Below are 19,347 nucleotides of genomic sequence, written 5' to 3' on the forward strand. Positions count from 1 at the left end.
GGGCGGGACAAAAATAGGGTGTAGTAGGAGGCAGGAAGACAGTGGAAGAACTGGGAAGGGGAGGGGAGAGGAACTATCTGAAGTTGGAGAAGTCAATGTTCATACCACTCGGGTGTAAACTGCCCAAGCGAAATATGAGATGCTGTTCCTCCAATTTGCGCTGAGCCTCATTATGACAATGGAGGAGGCCCATGAAGGAAAGGTCAGACTGGGAGAAAGTGCTGCGCCACCGGGAGATCAGGTTGGTTAAGGCGGACTGAGCGAAGGTGTTGAGCGAAAAGATCGCCGAGCCTGCGTTTGGTCTCGCTGATGTAGAGAAGTTGACATCTGGAATTGCCGATGTAGCGAAGTTGACATCTGGAATTGCCGATGTAGTGAAGTTGACGTCTGGAATTGCCGATGTAGGGAAGTTGACATCTGGAATTGCCGATGTAGAGTTGATATCTGGAATTGCCGATGTATCCCCTACTCTATCCCCGACTCCCAATTCCTCCGAATACGCCACATCCGCGCCCAGGATGAGGTGTTTCATACCTTGACTACGCCTCTTCCCACCCTGTCTCCTGTAAAAACTATCCCCTACTCCCAATTCCTCCGTCTACGCCACATCTGCGCCCAGGATGAGGTGTTTTACACTAGGGCATCAGAGATGTCCTCATTCTGTAGGAAACAGGGGTTCCCCTCTTCCATTATAGATGAGGCTCTCACGAGGGCTATTCAGCCCACCATGTCTGCACCAACTAGTGGGCACCCATACATATTAATCCCATCTTTCAGCATGGTCCATAGCCTCCTATGCCTAGGCAATTCAAGTGCTTGTCTACCATGCTCTCAGGCAGTATATTCCAAGTACTCACCATTTTCTGAGTCCCCCCTCAGATCCCCTTTAATTCTCTTTTCCCTTACTTGAATATATGTCTTCCTGTTTATCTAGCTCTCATAACGGGAAAGGTTTCCTAGAGTCTGTCTTTATCTATACCCCTCATAATTTTATACACCTCAGTCACGTCCTCTCTTAACCTCCTCCTCTCCAGAAAAAAACAGAGCTAGCTCATCCAGTCTCTCCTCATAACTGAAATGCTCAATCCCATGCAACATCCTGATGAAATTTTCTGTAGCCTCTTCAGTGCTATCACATCATCATACATCGCAAAGACATATGGGTTGGTAGGTTAATCGATCACCATAAATTGCCCCTAGCGTGTAGGTGAGTGGAAGAATCTGGGGGAAGTTGCTGAAAATGTGGGGAGAGTGAAAAATTGCTTTAATGTTGGATTAGTGTTAATGAATGATTCATGGTCATTGCAGACTCTGTGGGTTGGACCTGTTTCTGCGCTGTGTCTCTTTATGGCTCTCTTTAATATCCATTATTGTCATATCAGTATTTGTTAATTTCTAATCATGAACCTCATTTCTAATTCTATGTAAAAATCAGTGATTCTGACAAACAAGACTGATAAAATTCCGATAAAAATATATTTTCCCGTGAATGTTTGTATAGGTTGAATAATGGTTGTTATCTCAAGGTTTATCTCAACTCCGAAAAGTGAACAAAACTCAACACAAAAAAATAATATTTTGAAAACAAACCATTTACTTACTCTCTCAACTTTCAATTATCGTTTAGACCTATGGCTGGGATGATAAAAGGCCGTGCTTGCTCACTATGCAACCTCTCAGCCGTAACAATGACAGCAGAGAAAGGGGTGAAGCAAAAGCTTTGAAATAATTACTAAAGAGATCTCTGGAGAAATAAAAATCTGAGAGCAACAGAAATGAGCAACGGCATGAATTATAAATTACACAGCATTGTCCATTAACTATTTAAATTGAAAACTACAGGATACAGTCATATATACTGATATTTCTCGAAAAACTGAAATAGGATCAGAACATGGGGGAAATGTTCAGCATAGCAGGCAGGATCTGTAGAGAGCAAAACTTCAGGTCGATAAATTCTTCATGATTTGTCTCAGCAAATCTTTCATCAATCTGAGATATATCTTTATTTTTTTCCACAGATACACCCAACCTGCTAAGTATTTCCAGTATCTTCTGTTTTTATTACCAACGTTTCTTAATTTTGTTGACACAAGAAACTGCAGATGCTGGAATCTTGAGCAAAAAAAACCCAAAGTTTTGAAGGAACACAGTGAATCGGGCAGCATCTGCAGAGAAAATGGAACGATGAAGTTTCAGGTCAGGACTCTTCTTCAGACTGACAGAGAAGGGGGGAGTGGGAAGGAGTAAGGCCTAGTGGATCTCCAGGTTGTTAACCATTTTAAGTCTCCTTCCTGATCCCATGCCGACCTTCCTCATCTTGGTTTCCTCCATTGCCAGAGAAAGACCACACACAAACCGGAACAGCACCTTCATTTTCATTTGGGTAACCGATAACCCAATGATATGAACATTGAATGTTCCAATTTCCAGTAATATCCCCTCTCTTTTTCCTGCCATTTCCCACCCTGGTGTCTACATATTTCTCCCAGCACCGCCTACCTCCCTAGTCATCCTGCTTCATTCCCCTCCTCCATAAATCATTTCCCATCCCCGTCCTATATTTCCCTTTTATTGCCCCTATTTTGCCACCCCTGCCCATCCCCCCACTGAAGGCTGGAACGTTGTTTTTTTGAAGAAATGGATAGAAATGCAATGAAATACTCAGATCAGGCAAAGGCAATTGAAATATGAGACACCAACCCTTGAAATCTAGGACCAACCACGCAATCCTCTGCCCATATTGTGTCTACCTGGCAACATACTGCCATTGTGAGTCATTTCAATAATGAACATAGTACGGACACCTGAAAAGTTACATATCAATGAGGAATATTTTCTTGCAGGTAAATTTTGAACTTGGCTGTATACCCCTTTATGATAAAATTTTGAAAGACAAATTGACCTTTTAAAATACAAGCCACAAGAAGCATTGCAAACAGATGACACAAAAGCAAAAAGGCAAGCCTTTTCAAAGAGCAATGGCTACGTAAGTATTGCCATTTTGCTCTAGTATTAACATTGTGATACATTGGAATAATTAGATTTTTATTTTTTATTTTTTAGATTTAGATTCTACAGCGCGGAAACACGCCCTTTCGGCCCACCAAGTCCGCGCCGCCCAGTGATCCCCGCACATTAACACTATCCTACACACACCAGGGACAATTTTTACATTTACCCAGTCAATTAACCTACAAACCTGCACGTCTTTGGAGTGTGGGAGGAAACCGAAGATCTTGGAGAAAACCCACGCAGGTCACGGGGAGAACGTACAAACTCCATACAGACGGCGCCCGTAGTCAGGATCGAACCTGAGTCTCCGGCGCTGCATTCGCTGTAAGGCAGCAACTCTACCGCTGCGCCACCGTGCCCGTGGTATATTGATGTTGGATGGAAATGTTTGTTTAATTTCTGTGTTTTTCAACAACTTGTGCAAAAAGAGAGGGCCAGAGGATTGCGTGTTCGATCGAGATACTCCTTCCCTGCTTTCAAGGGTTGGTGTCTCATATTTCAACAATGGAAAAATCCCAGTAACACCCGATAGCCAATGTCAGATGGAAACATATGTCAGACCCATATACAAGTCGCAGGGATATCTGTTTACACCCATTTTAATTTTATTTTCAATGGAAGGCTCCTTGATAAATTCAATAAAAAGTCTTATTAAAGAAGAAAGTTCAGGACAACTAACAGCAGTACCTTATCGATAGAGTGATGTGTTTCAAACAATTGCTTAGCAAATATATGTTTTGCAGCAAAATATATAATACCATAAGGAAGACATTCAAAAATGAGCATAACTAAAATATTTAATTAGATCTAAGAATATTTTAGTGTTCATTTTTTTCTTCACAGCTTATAATCAACGAAGAATTTTATCATCAAATTACAAATACAAAGTCACACTAAATACATATTTTATTATCAAGATGACCTCTCAAGCTTTACAGTGTGCCATACAGGTGTGACAATGCTGTCTCTTGGATCGGTTCAATAGGAGAAGGTGCACAGTGCATTGTATATACATAGGCAAATTAAAGAGTCTAAAAATATTTCACCATGATTTTTTTCAGTCCAATGCAAGCATTCTTTCATTCTCATTTAAATGTTGTAATGAAAGACTTCATTGGTGCAAATTCCATGGCAGTATGTCAGGTTATCATATAATAGACTGCAGGAGCAAAGTCGAGGGAGAAGAATCAAGCTTCAGTTAGGGAACAGTAAAATCACATGCACTTAAATAGGATCTGATTTTACATTTCACACTCTTGCATAGATTTTGCACCTTTGCCTCTTATAGATGCTAAATACTTTCCAACTGCAATCAATTTGGATTTTAGTTCTTTATTACTTGTTTGGAAAATCCATTTGGATTTGCTGCTAGTGGTTATTATCCTCCGTTGAAAAACTTGATAAATTTCATGCCAGTTGTAAGTTAAGTATGCAGTGAAGAATTTTAAGCCTGAGCAGATTTTGCTTGAATGGGAATGTTGAATGAATGAGAAACCTATTTTGTAGCCAAAGTTTCAGGCAGGAGAGGATTTCTATAGTTTCTGGTGCTCCTAATGGCCATGCCACAGACCAATGTATTGCACAGGCAATTTGAGAAGCAATTCTGCTGTGATTTTTGGACAAGAGAAATTTCACCAGAATTAAGGACTACTTCCATTCTCTCAGCCATTGATTCAATAGATTCAGGATATTACTAGACAAGGTAAACACAAAATGCTGGAGTAAATCAGCGGGACAGGCAGCATCTCTGGAAAGAAGAAATGGGTGACGTTTCGGGTCGAGACCCTTCTTCAGACAAGGTGATAGAAATCAGTACCTGAAGCAAGTGGAATGAGATACAGCATGAGGTTTAACCTGCCTTCAGACCACATATCCATATGGGAAATGAGCAGGGTATTCAAAGTAATTTGATCTCCAGAAGGAGAATCTTTCTAAGCAATGAAGGTAAGATGTGATCACAATCACTCCTCTCATCTAGGAATTGTCTTCACATAATAAGAGCACCTCCACCACCTGGCAGCGCGTTTCAAGCACCACCACCCACTGTGTAAAAAACTTGCCCCACACGTTTCCTTGAAACTTTACCCCTCTGACCGTAAAGCTATGCCCTCTATCTTTGACATTTATACCCGGGGGGAAAGGTTCTGATCGTCTACCCTATCTATCCTTCTCATAATTTCATATATTTTATCAGGTCTCTCCTCAATCTCCTGCATACCTGAGAGAATCTAAGTTTGTCCAACCTCGACTCAATGGAACAACTTTCTGCAAGAGATCAAAACCCTTGTCTGTTGTAAATGTAGTGAAAGAATAGGAAAATCCTGGAACAAGTTGTGCAAGCAGGGTTCACAGTGACTTCCAGGGAATTGAGAGAGAGTGGGAAATTCTACTCAGGAAATTTACTGAAAATAACTGCAACAGCACATCCCCATAAAGAATCAGCATTTAAATTATAGGGCCAAAAGTTTATTTGTTTGAATTAGTGTTGAAAGAGAAAGTAATTCTCTATTTATAGATGTACGACAATGTATTACTGCAACAGTGAGTTTTGAACAACAACAATATTTACTGTATACAATGATGGAATTATTTTCATTTAATTTTTTAATGTATTGGGGAGATTGTAGGAACTTTGAGTAAATGAATGAAAAGCAAGGAATATACTTTATGCTTTTATGCTTTTAGTAATGATTAGTAGAATTGCTGGCATTCTTTAGTAGAATATTCCATAGAGCACCACAAAGAATTCACCACTCGCCATCCCATTTAGTGGCTGGTATTTGAAGGCAGAACAGGTTGAGAGATTGCAGTCGATGTTCTAGTTGCTACATTCATGGTTAGAACATCCTAGCCTTCATACTGTATTTAACAACATGACCATAAATTATATGATTAAATCACATCTGAATCACATATATCACAAAGTCACCCCCAGACTCACAAACTTTAAGGGAAACTACAGAAGAATCTCTAACATTTTCACAATGTTTCTTGATAAGTAGAAGCTTCTGTCAAGATCTAAGCATCGGCTTGAGGTTATGCAATGAAGTGGTTTCCAGACCAAACTATTCATGGAACAACAATTTTCATCCACAAAGATGAAAATCCACTTCACTTTCCAAATTGTTCTATTTAACCACAACCTAAAATGAACAAGGCCTTTGCCCATTTTCATGAAGCTGTACACAAAATCACATGACTATTATATCAACTCTTTAGATAAAGCTTTCAGGTGAGTCTTACCAAGTGATGGGAAGCAGAGCTTGTTCCATACCTCAGATGGAAATCTATTCTCTGCCACTCAATGAAATTAAATAGAAATAGGAGCAGTACTTTGTAATTGTCATATTTATCTCCAGTAAAACAAAACATGTCAGCATCAAAATGTGAAACATTCTTTCTCCATGTTATTACACCTAGTTCTATTACCAAACACACAGTATCTAAGGTAGTTGCTGACCAATAAAGCAGTATTCCCTCTATTTTGCCTACTTTCATAATAACTCACCACCCTTATTGTCAGACAATGCAACTCATACACCCACATCCATACAGACATCATTGTACTCATAACCACACATATGCACTTACACACATGCACACACAAATGCTTAGACTCATGCACACAGGTGGATGCTTATGCACAGCCACACGCAAGCAGCAGACAAATATTGCATGCTGATTTATTCCAAATGTTAAGGAATTTTATGGCATGACCTATTTTCCTTTAGGAACAAGAATTATATCCCATAAAACATATTAACTCTAGAACGCTTACAATCAGCGTTGGGAAGAAATGTTCACCTGAATTCAATAGACTGAACTCAGAACTCAGGTATATGGATGAAAGGTCAGCATCTTAATAATTAACCACTTTTTCCATGAGGTACATCAAAATTCTGCATGAGCAAGCAGTTACTGATAAAACTATGTTAATATCAAAATATAACATTGTATTCCATCTTTAACAATGTCCTTATTGTCTGGCACAGACCATATGACTTTTAGCACAGTGTCACATTGTATGACACACATGTTGCTTGCAAGGATGGGTTGTGCACTACTCTGTTATCTTTTAGGAATTGCAATTGTATTCTCTCATGCCGACAGACATTGTAAACAATACCTTCTATTGCAACAATTAATTAGTTGTGAACAACTGATTCAGACCAAAAACCCTTGCAGATATAGCAGCACATTGCTTAGCCAGACGTTTCATGCTTAAATCATCTGACATTTTGCCACATGCATCCTCAGAGGCTTGCGCAAAGATTTTATAAATCATGACAACTTTTCTCAAGTTACTGTTCACTTCTGCATAGGCCTTTGCACAATGCAGGCAGGTTGTAAGCTGGAAGCATGTCCCGGCTAGCTGTGAGAGGGCCCGGAAACTTTCTGAAACCCCAAGGATCATCTCATCAGGAGTCTGGTTCACTTTCACACACTTTTGACAGGCAGACATTAACTTTCTGCACTCGCTATAGAGTTTCTGTTTGGTAAATGAGGGAAGCGCTAAACAAACTTCCTCTGCATGTCTTTCTCTGGGACATTCCTTCAATATATTGAGTAACTCCACAATATCATTCTGCACCAGCCTGAATCCATTGGGCATGTTGTATCTTTTATCTTTTAGTAGTGACAGGGCCAGACTTGCATTCTTCACAGCAGTGTCACCTTCGGGAACACCAAAGTAACAGTAGGCTGCCATGCTTTCTTGTTCAATAGATGTAGTGAAGATTTGAGGCAAGGGATTTCCTGAATCAGGTGGGGTGGTCCTTGGAGAAGGTTGCTGTTTGAGACTTTCTACTTCATTGTTTTCATTATTAGCATCAATGCCTAATGCTCTGAAACAATTCCCATATGCCACCCGGCAGCTACATGCTTCCGTTCCACCTGTTGAGAGCTGTTTATTCATTGTATCCGTCGTAGGCAAAACCAGTTCTCCACAGCTCAGACCTAGCTCCTCTTCTGGTTCTTTGCGGCTGTTGGATTTGGCAGGTGGACATTCACTTAGTAGTGCTGGAGATTTCTGAGTTGCTGAGTAGACTACTTCATAAAGTAGCTTCGATTTAGGTATTTGTGAAATTCCTTTATAGGAACCATTTTCATCCCCTGGGGAAAGCAGTGTTGCATTGAGGTTATCTATGTTTGTTTGTGTGGGAGGTACAAGTGACTCAAGCTGGTTGGAATCCCATTCTGATTTTGATTGGTTCTTTTTCTCATGTTCCCCGTGAAAGCTAGAACTGTTTGGGGGCCTCACTGAGAAAATTTCCATATTTGGTTCCAAGGTTGGTGGTGACAAATGTTTAACTGTGCCAAATGTCTTAAAGGACATGCAATTTAAATTCAAAACCAATCTGTTCACGTCGAGAGAATGCGCATTTTTGTCTCCCATGGAGGTGTCTCTCTTGTCAGATACTTCCTCTTCCAATACTGCCATTTCTGGGAAATCTTCTTGATCCCCGTTAAACATCACCAAATGCTTTTGCGAAGTTATATTGCAATTGCTTTTTTGATAACATGATTCTCCTTTGTCATAGTTGTCAGATTCTTCCTTGAAAGTGCATGTATTGTGTTTGAGGTCTGTTTCACATGATGCATATATAAGTGCAGTTCCATTTTGATCTAAGTCTGCCTGTGGACCGCACGTATAATCTCCCTGTTCCAGGACTACACTGCTTTTGACAATAACAACATCTTGGTCTTTGCTTATCATGTTAACTGTGTTCAGGGTTCGTTGTTCATCAGTACAGGCTGCAGTGGTAACAAAGCGTGCCTTATCTTTTATCGAGTTGTCAACGGATAAGTCTCCAAGCTCAACAATTACTTCTGAAGGACTTTGACATTGCTCAATATTGGAACAAGCTGTTTTGGGTGGTTTCACATCAGTGAAAGGTTTACTTATACTTTCAACCATTTCAGAACCATCTGTTTTTGGAGTGTAGCCAATTTTAGAGTATGTATCACATGGGTAGCGTGTAGCTGAAACTGTAGTGTTGACTGTCATTGCTTCTGTAACTGATTTAATTTCCATGGTATCAGGCTCCATTTCCATTAAGTTAGGTGCTGCCTTTTTATTGATGCAGACAGAGGTGGACTTCAACGGCTTAAGTTTCAATAAGGCAGCTTTGATCTCCTTACCTGCCACCAAAGAGAGAAATGGCAATTGCTGCTTTCTTGATACGAGATTATCTCTGTCATGACAACACACGTGATCTTCAATTTTGTTTGAATAAAGCTGGGATAGTTCAGGTTGTACATCATAAATGTCCTTGGGAGCAAAGTGTCCCTTTTTTGCATTCATTACATGTTCTGCAACTTCATTTGTATCTTTAATGCTCTCCGCAGACTCAATGCCCTTTCTGCTCTCATAATAACTTGGAGGTGTCTGCATATTCCATTTCTCTTCAATCCCCTTCATACACGCAGACTCTAAATCTGCCAAAAAGAAAAAAAAACGTTAAAATTGTATAAGTAGCAATTCCTGCAAACGCCAGTAAACATGTTGATTGTTTTGTAGCTAACGCTGTTTGAGTTTCCCCATTGTTCCAATGGAGATTAGTGGCAAGTTGACATTCCTGGGAACCCACCTCACTTGGCTTCTTATATAATCTTTGTGCCCAACATCCTCCAATTGGATTTTCTTCTACACACACCTAATTATACTCTTAGATATTTCCAATCATTGGCTTCTTAGTTACTTGATTTCATGGTGTATTTGGAATTCACCAACAAGTGTTGTAAATACAACTCTGTGCATTCACTCTATATAATTCCCATCATAATTTTATAGACCTCCGTAAGATCACTCCTCAGCCTCCTGTACTCAAAGGAATAAGGTTCTCGCCTGCCCAGCCTCTCCCTACAGCACAGCCTCTCAAGTCCTGGCAATATCATCTTAAATCTCCTCTGCACTCTTTCCAGCTTAATAACATCCTTCCTATAGCAGATGACTGAAATTGAACACAGTGCTCTAAATGTGGCCTCCCCATCTTGTACAGCTGCAACATAATATCCCAACTTGTATACTCAATTTCCTGACATTTGAAGGCCAATATACCAAAAGCGTTCTTTACCATGCTATATGCCCGTGACACTACCTTCACGAAAGTACATAGCTGCACTCCTGGATCCCTGCTCTACAACACCTCCCAGGGCCCTAACATTCACAGTGAAGGTCCTGTCCTGGTTTGATTTCCCAAAATGCAACACCTCACACTTCTCTGAATTAAACCCCATTTGCCATTCCTCAGCCCATTTGCCCAGCTGATCAAGAGCCTGCTGTAATTTTCTGATAACCATCTTCGATATCTATGATACTACCCACTTTAATGTCATCTGCAAACTAACTAATCATGCCGTACTTTCTGATCCAAATTGTTGATATAAACCACTAACAGCAATGGATCCAGCACCGACCCCTGAGGCACATCACTTGTCACAGGCCTCCAGTCCAAAAACACGCTTCCATCACCACTTTCTACATCCTTTCAGGAAGTCAATTCTGCATCCAGTTTACTAGCTCTCCCTGGATCCTATGGAATCCAGTGGTGGTGCAAAGAGTCAAAAACCTCAAATTCCTGGACGTGTATATATCTGAAAATCTGTCCCGGTCCCAGCACATTGAACCAATCGTAAAGAAAGCCCATCTATACCCCCTACTTCCTTAGAAGATTGAGGTGATTCGGTATGTCAACAAATACTCTCTTGAACTTCTACACGTGTAGAGTAGAGAGCATCTTGACTGGTTGCATCACAGCCTGCTTCGGCAATTCAAACGCTCAGGAACAAAGAAGATAGCAAAAAGTGGTGACCAGTGCCCAGTCCATCATGAGTACTGACCTCCCCACCATCAAAGGGATCGACTGGAATCACTTCCTCAAAAAAGCAGCCAGCATTATCAGAGACCCACACCACCCTGGCCACACTCTCATTTCACTCCTGCCATCAGTAGGCACGTATAGGAGCTTGGAAATTGTAATGCCCTGGTTCAGGAGCAGATTCTTCCCTGCAACCACCAGGCTATTAAATACTACATCTCCAAACTACATAGACTTGGGGGCATTGTTTTGACTTTGCACTATTATTGTTTTTTTTAAAATATATATACTGAACTTTTTTATTGTTTATTATGGTATTTACAGAGTATTATGTTTACATATCTGTTATGCTGCTGCAAGTGCAATTCCATTGTTTCTTTCAGGAATATATAGTAAAACACTTAACTCTTGACTCTTGAACCAACTTTCCAGAGTAACCTACCATTTGGAACCTTATCAAAGGCCTTGCTGAAATACATATAGACAATGTCCATGGCCTTGCCCTCATCAACCATTTTGGTTGACTCAGCAAAAAACTCAATCAAATCAAAATACATGATCTCCCACATACAAAACCATTCTGACTATCCTTAATCGGCCCTGTCTACACAAATGAATATATATCTTATCCCTCAGAATACTGTCCAGTAACTTACCTATCACAAATGTTAAGCTCAATGATCTATAGTTCCCAGGCTTTTCCGTGCCATCTAATTTTCATTCAAACTTTGGGCTTGACTGCTTCAACCCACGCCCCTGTGTACATCAGGACATTATGGCAGGGACATAAATCTAGTGTAATATGTTGCTATGATTTTAACCTCTAATGTATTGGGCAAATGAACATTTCCTAACACAATAAGGGAACTTCACACCATCACCACCAGTACGTAGTTTTCCATATGCCATTGTGTAACATTTCATTAATTAAACTAGTAAAACTGCAGCTTTGATAAACATGATTTTGATATCAGCTTTGGCTCTGTGGTGTAACCCCATTCTAGAGACCAATGTATGAGATAAGACATAAAGCCATGGCCCCTTCTGCCTATTCAGATGGCTGAAAAAGATCCTAACATTCTTTGCGGTACAGAGTTTGGGAGATGTCTCATTGTTCTGGTCAATACTGATCTCTCATCCAGCATAACCGAAACAGTCCAATCATTTATTTTACTGTTGTTTGTGAGATTTTCTGTTAACAAGTTGTCTTCATAATAAAACAAAGACCAAACTTGAAAAATATTTATTTCTTTGTGAAGTCATAGAACCATAGACACCCACAACACCAAGGAACCATCTGAGTTTTGGAATATCCAAGATCATGAAAGACAACTTGATACAAGCATTTAAAAAAAAATTCCCAACAGCTTTGACAGAAGAGTGCACTTTTTTATTTTATAATTTGAACTTATTTTGTGGTCATCGAATGTTTGTTAGGTCCATTAGTAAGGTGTAGCAAAATGTGGAATCATGTTGGTAGGAATAAAGGCAAAGACTATTTTCTAAATGGGGAGAGAATTCAGAAATCGGAGGAGTACTGGGGCAGTATTCCCAAAAAGTTAATTTGCAAGTCGAATTGGTAGTAAGGAAGGCAAATGCAATACCAGCATTTATTTTGAGAGGACTAGAATATAAAAACAGGGATGTAATGCTGAGGCATTGGTCAGACTGGATTTTGAGTATAAGCGAGTTCGGTATCTCGACTGCGCATGCACAGGTCATAGGTCATTTGCGATAAACATTCTCGCCGTTGAGCTGCTGTGTGTATACAGACCTGTGTTTCATCCGTATTTTCCAGTTTTGCTTCTTCGAGGTAAGAAAATACTGCTTTCAAAACTATTAACTAAGTGTATTTATGGATAATTTGTATAAAACTACGATGATTTTGTTGGTTTTATTGCTTTATGCTTTGGTGAGTGAGCGAGATTGTGACGATGAATAACAAGCATATTTTTATTGTTTTTTGTTTTGGAGGGGGGGGAGAATGAAATGAAATATATGATTTCTATAACTACCAATAGACTTCTGAATGAGTTCTGCATGTACATGTGTAAGTAAAGTTGTGTAGTACAAAACGAGTCTCCTGACTAATCATGTCTCTTCTGATTCCCATCACATTGGATAATTTTAATCAGTATTTGACATTCTAATTATCTGTTATAATCTTGTGATTGTATAAATTAGTTCAATATACTTGCACCATTTTCTTTTGCATTGTAACTTGTACCGGTATGTAATGGACATGCTTACAGGACACTATTTGAATTAACATATGATTGACTTTGTTATTTATTTTTGTTTTATATGTTACTGGGCAAAGCCAGGCAAATTTGTGCAATTTTGGGCTGTGGGAGCAGCACGTATCACCTGAATAAGTGAATGCAGAATGTGTGTGACAGCCACAGCTATAAATTTACAACGGGAAACTGTTTTTGCCCACCTCCCTTCAAACTCTAGGAAAAAAAACTGCATCTGCTGGTTAAAATCGAAGGTTTAAAGGATGATTTTTTGATAGCAGATGGTTGGACAAAGGACAGAGATGAAAAGGCAGAAAGTGTGAGACAAAAGGATTAAAGGGTTGTGAATTGTGAAGCAGGAGGAGGGAATGCAGGTGGAGGGGGGGGGGGAGGAAAGAAATAGAAGCGATTCCAGGTGGCACACAAGAGAGGAGAGAACAAGGGGAGGGGTTATATGGGTGAGGAAGGGATAAGCGGAAGGTTATGTGGTTACCTAAAATTGGAGAATTCAGCATTCATATCATTGGGTTGTAAGCTACCCAAGCGGAATATGAAGTGTTGTTCCTCCTGTTTGCATGTGGCCCCACTCTGAGAGTAGAGGAAGCCCAGGACAGAAAGGTTAGTATGGGAAGGGGAAGAGGAGTTAAAATTGTTAGCAACTGGGAGATCCAGCACACCTTGACAAACAAAGTACAGATGTTCGGCGAAACAGCTGCTGAGTCTATGCTTGGTCTCATCAATGTACAGGAGGAGCCCATGAACACCAAATGCTGTAGATTAGGTCAGATTAGGTGCATGTGACCCTCTGTCTCACCTGGAAGAACTGCTTGGGTCCCTGGATGGAATTAGATGGACATTGCAGGAGTATTGTTGAACTATCAATAAATAGCCCACTGCTATAAATAGCCCTCTCTGACTATGAGATTGTGCCCCAACTCATCCCCTGATCCAACATTGGCACTTGAGCCCAACCCCATACTCTTGTAACATCAGAGTACTTGCTCCCTCAGACCCATTTCCACACCCCCAGCTCCAACATGTTTGTTGTCCATCTAAGTCCATCACAACATTCTCTTCCTCAATGTCTTTGCAGCACTTCCCTCCCCAACCCATCCCATTACTGCATCTACCATTCCCCTGACCCATCCCTGGCCTCATTACTGCATTCACTGTTCTGTCATGGCCTATCACACCATTCCACAAGTTCACAAGTTATAAGAGTAAAATTAGGCCAATCGACCCATCATGGGCGGCACGGTAGCGCAGCGGTAGAGTTGCTGCTTTACAGCGAATGCAGCGCCGGAGACACAGGTTCGATCCTGACTACGGGTGCTGCACTGTAAGGAGTTTGTACGTTCTCCCCGTGACCTGCGTGGGTTTTCTCCGAGATCTTCGGTTTCCTCCCACACTCCAAAGACGTACAGGTATGTAGGTTAATTGGCTGGGTAAATGTAAAAATTGTCCCTAATGGGTGTAGGATAGTGTTAATGTACGGGGATCACTGGGCGGCACGGACTTGGAGGGCCGAAAAGGCCTGTTTCCGGCTGTAGATATATGATGATGATATGATAATTCTACTCGGCCATTCAATCATGGCTGATCTCTGTCTCCTAATCCCATTTTCCTGCTTTCGCCCCATAACCCTTGACACCCGTTCTAATCAAGAACTTGTATTTCTCTGCCTTAAAAATATCCACTGACTTGGCCTCCACAGCCCTCTGTGGCAATGAATTCCACAGATTAACTACCCTCCGACTAAAGACATTCCTCCTTACCTCCTTTCTAAAAGAGAGCCCTTTAATTCTGAGGCTATGACCTCTGGTCCTGGACCCTCCCACCAGTGGAAACATCCTTTCCACATCCACTCTATCTATGCCATTCATTATTCTGTAAGTTTCAATGAGGTCCCCCTTCAACCTTCTAAACTCCAGTGAGTAGAGGCCCAGTGCTGTCAAGCGCTCTTCATATGCCAACCCACTCATTCCTGGAATCATTCTTGTAAACCTCCTCTGGATCCTCTCCAGAGCCAGCATATCCTTCCTCAGATATGGGGCCCAGATTTGTTCACAGTACTCCAAATGCAGCCTGACCAGCGCCTTATAGATCCTCAGCAGTACATCTCTGTTTTTGTATTCCAGTTCTTTTGATATAAATGCTAGCATAGAATTTCCCTTCTTTACTACCGATTCAACTTGCAAACTAACATTTTGGGAGTCCTGCACTTTGCTACACTGTATTTCATCTGCTACTTCTCTGCCCACTCTCCTAACCTGTCCAAGTCCTTCTGCAGAGTCCTTGCTTCCTCTACACTGCCTGCCCCTCCACCTATCTTAGCATCATCTGCAAACTTGGTCACAAAGCCTTCAATCCCCTTATCCAAATCATTAATGAACAACGTGAAGAGAAGCAGCCCCAGCACTGAGCCCTGCGGAACTCCACTAGTCACTGGCAGTCAACCTGAAAAAGCGCCTTTTATTGCAACTCTTTGCCTTCTGCCACCTAGCCAACCCACTATCCATGCTAGTATCTGCCCTTTAATATCTTCCCTAGCCGCCTGACACCTTATCGAAGGCCTTCTGAAAATCTAGGTAAACAACATCTACAGCCTCCCCTCTATCTGTCCTGCAATTAACTTCCTCAAAGAACTCCAGCAAATTCGTCAGGCAAGATCTTCCCTTCACAAAACCATGCTGACTTCGGACGATTTTATTGTGAACTTCTAAGTACTGCGTAACCTCATCCTTTATAATTGGATAAAATCTTACCTTCTAAAATCTTACCAACCACCAGAGTCAGGCTAACCGGCCTATAGTTCCTGCTCTTCTGCTTTGTTCCCTTCTTGTACAGCAAGGTGATATTCGCATTTTTCCAATCTTCAGGAACCATTTGTAGCCTTGGGTTACTCTGCAGTTCAAGGGCCAAAGTCTCAATTTGTCCCTCTCCCCAGAATCAACCCCTCTACATCACACTTACCTATTCGGTTTCTTGCATTCTCTTTGGCTCATGGAGATATCTCTATAAGAACACTGAGACATTTCCTTTTGGTCGGCATGTGAGCCAAGCAAACAGTAATGGCTAAATTAAAATGTATTTCTTCCGTGTGGCATTTCAGAGCATTTCAGATTATAAACCTGGTCCTCTGCAAAAGATTGCACACCACTGATCTAGAAATGATCAGATCTTAATCCTATTATTATTGAAATAGGGGGCGATGTGGATTACACCCCTCAATATATAGTGTTTGAAAAATATGTATTTGGGTTTCAGATCTCAGGCCTAATCAATCCATATCCTCTTTCAAGGCTTTCCATGACTTGTTTATGGTTTAAGAGTTGAAGAATCATAGAGAGATACAGCACAGAGACAGGCCCTTTGACCCACTGATCCGTGCCAACCATCTGGTGCCCATTTTTACACTAATCCCATCCTAAACCACTTTATTCTCCCACAAGGGATGTGGAATGAAACCACAGCACCCAGAAGAAACTGATGTAGTCATAGCAAGAATTTGTAAACTCTACGCAGACAGTACTGGAGATCAATATATTGCCAGGTTCCAAACAGTTCTCAGGATTGGACCCTTGTCGCAACTTGAGGAGGACCTGTATATTGAAGCCAGAAGAATGAAGTGACCCTATTTCCATAAGTTTCCAAAAGTGAGAACAAATAGATTTGCCTTCACTAAAGTTGTTGATGGTAATTGGGATGGCTTTAATGGTTATTTATTGGTGTGAATCAAGTTAGATCCATCATTTGACCCCTAATCCTCATCATCACCATCACCAGTCCCATATTAAAATTCTATGATATTTAAAGTGAAAAATAATAGGCATATTAGGCTGCAAGTAATTTCTCTAATGTATATAAAAGTGTGTCTGCTCCTTGTTCAAAATAACTTTCCCTGAGATGAAAGAGATCTGATGAACAATATACATAACTAATTGTCATCATCGTGTAGACCCACCTGCTCCAGTTCTAGTGAATTTTGCATCATCTGGGAATTCAACTGAGGAAAATCTTTCAGGTGCATCAAAAAATTCATCCTCAGAACTGCTGTCTCGAAAGCCAGGGGGAGGGTCCAGAATAGGGATGTTTAGAAACTCACCGGATACATCCCCATCATCAACTGGGGAAGGAATGGGTGGTAACACGGTGGCCATATTGTGGTATGTAAAATTCCAGAATATGTTCTCTTGTATGGCACGTCCATCCACATCTTCGGCACACTGATCCCAGCTTTCTGCAGTGCAATGATTCTTACTTGGACTGAAGTCGGTTGAGTAACAAGTCACCAATTCCTTCATATCAGTTTTGTCACACTCAGAGGTCTGAGTGGAGGTCAGAGATTCAGTTGAGACCTGAGGAAAGCTGGTTTTAGATTGCAATGTACAATGCTTCTTCGTAACTGGCTCACTTTCACTCTTGGCAGTTGCAGAATCTTTATCATCCTCTTCGGACAAGTCATCATACGAATGCAGACCTGATATGCTGCTCGTCGAAGTCTCCATCTGCAATTCTTCCGGTGAGTCAGCAGAACAGCTTCTTTCATAAGTGTCACCTCCCTGACTTGCTTCATCATTCAGGTCTGATCCTATACTGCAACTGGTCTCTTCCAGGACATCCTCCCGCATGTAGTCACTGTCGGTAGCCTCACTTTCTGAGTTCTTGGCATCTTCCTCTTCTCCATTCAGCGACTGTGTGAACCCATTTCTTAGACTGTGGACAGATGTGTCCACCGATGTGTCAATGTCCGATGATGACTCTGAATCGCTCAGTCCTCGGGTCTCATCACCTGCAAGTGACACAGTTACATCTTGTATTAAAGAGAGAAGATACCAGCAAATACTATTGATAATAAAAGTGCAACAATTTTAAAAAACAGCCATTAGTGTCCGAGAGTGTCTGCTCCTGGTGGTTTACAAAAGGAAGGTGGGATCTAGCAGAGCAGCCATTTTGGGAGAGGCTGTGTTTTGCAGTTGCTGTGATCGAGGGTAAGTGCTGAGGCATTGGATCGAGAAGCTTCAGTGAACACACAAGAACACAAGAAAATAGGAGCAGGAGTAGGCCAACCGGCCCCTCGAGCCCGCTCCACCACTCAATATGATCATGGCTGATCCTACCCCAACCCCCTTCCCACTATCGCCCTTCTTCCCACCCAAAAGAACCGTGTGATCTCCTGGGAGAGACGAAAAACCGGATAAAAACCCAGGCCAATTTGGGAAAAAAAATCCATGAAATTCCTCTCCGACCCCAAGCTAGGCGATCGAAACTTGTCCAGGAGATTACTCAGGTCTTACTATACTAACAATAGCTCATGTCCACTTCCCTGCCCGCTCCCCATAACCCCTAATTTCCTTGTCTATTAAAAAACAATCTATTTCCGTTTTAAATTTATTTAACGTTCCTGCTTCCACAGCTCCCTGAGGCAGCGAATTCCACAGACTAACCACCCTCTGAGTGAAGAAGTTTCTCCTCATCTCAAAAAGCTGAGCAGAGGTAAAAGGTAAGATAAGGTAAACACAAAAAGCTGGACAAAACAGCGGGACAGGCAGCATCTCTGGAGAGGAGGAATGGGTGACGTTTCAGGTCAAGACCCTTCTTCAGACCTGAAACGTCACCCATTCCTTCTCTCCAGAGATGCTGCCTGTCTCATTGAGTTACTCCAGCTTTTTGTGTCTCTCTTTGATTTAAACCAGCATCTGCAGTTCTTTTCCTACATGTGACATAAGGTAAAGTTTTTTTCCCCCAATACCTCTATTGTCAGTGCAGTAGGGATGGCAGTTAGGGCAGTGGTGTGGAAAATCAGGTGTCCCCGTGGACTACACCTGTGGGAAGTGCATTCTGCTGCACTTCCTGACTGACCGCATGTTGGAGCTGGACGTACAAAGGGTATGTCATAGATAAAGGCTATAATAAGGTGGCCATGTGGTACATGCAGAAAGAAGACGAATCATCAGGAAAGTGAGTAGGCAGATGGTGTAGGAATCCACTGTGGCTATTCCCTTCAAAAACAGGTATACCCTTTTGGATATCATTAGAGGGGATAACCATTCAGCAGAGAGCAGCAGCAGCAGTGACACTTGGTCTGGCCCTGAGGCACAGCAGGGAAGGGTGAAGTCAATCAGAGCCGTTGTGACAGGACAGTCATTAGGGGGACAGACAGGAGATTCTGTGGTGGCAAAATGGACTGCAGGATGGTGGGTGGCCTCCCTGGTGCCACGGTTCAGGATGTCTCCGAGCAGCTGCAGAACATTCTCAAGGAGGAGGGGGAGCAG

General features: G+C 41.5%; 1 protein-coding gene across 1 annotated transcript in view; it reads right to left on the reverse strand.

Moving 5' to 3' along the window:
* Positions 1 to 6,844: 6,844 nt before the first annotated feature.
* The window catches only part of frmpd1a (FERM and PDZ domain containing 1a), a 72,865-nt gene continuing 60,362 nt past the window's right edge, over positions 6,845 to 19,347 (reverse strand). The window contains exons 15-16 of the mRNA XM_078396774.1: positions 17,178 to 17,864; positions 6,845 to 9,453 (exon numbers count right to left, since the gene is read on the reverse strand). Coding sequence (XP_078252900.1) covers positions 7,157 to 9,453; positions 17,178 to 17,864 — 2,984 coding nt within the window. The 3' untranslated portion in view covers positions 6,845 to 7,156. The remainder of the gene's footprint in view (positions 9,454 to 17,177; positions 17,865 to 19,347) is intronic.

Source organism: Rhinoraja longicauda, chromosome 3 (genome assembly GCF_053455715.1).
Source record: "Rhinoraja longicauda isolate Sanriku21f chromosome 3, sRhiLon1.1, whole genome shotgun sequence".
NCBI lineage: Eukaryota > Metazoa > Chordata > Chondrichthyes > Rajiformes > Arhynchobatidae > Rhinoraja > Rhinoraja longicauda.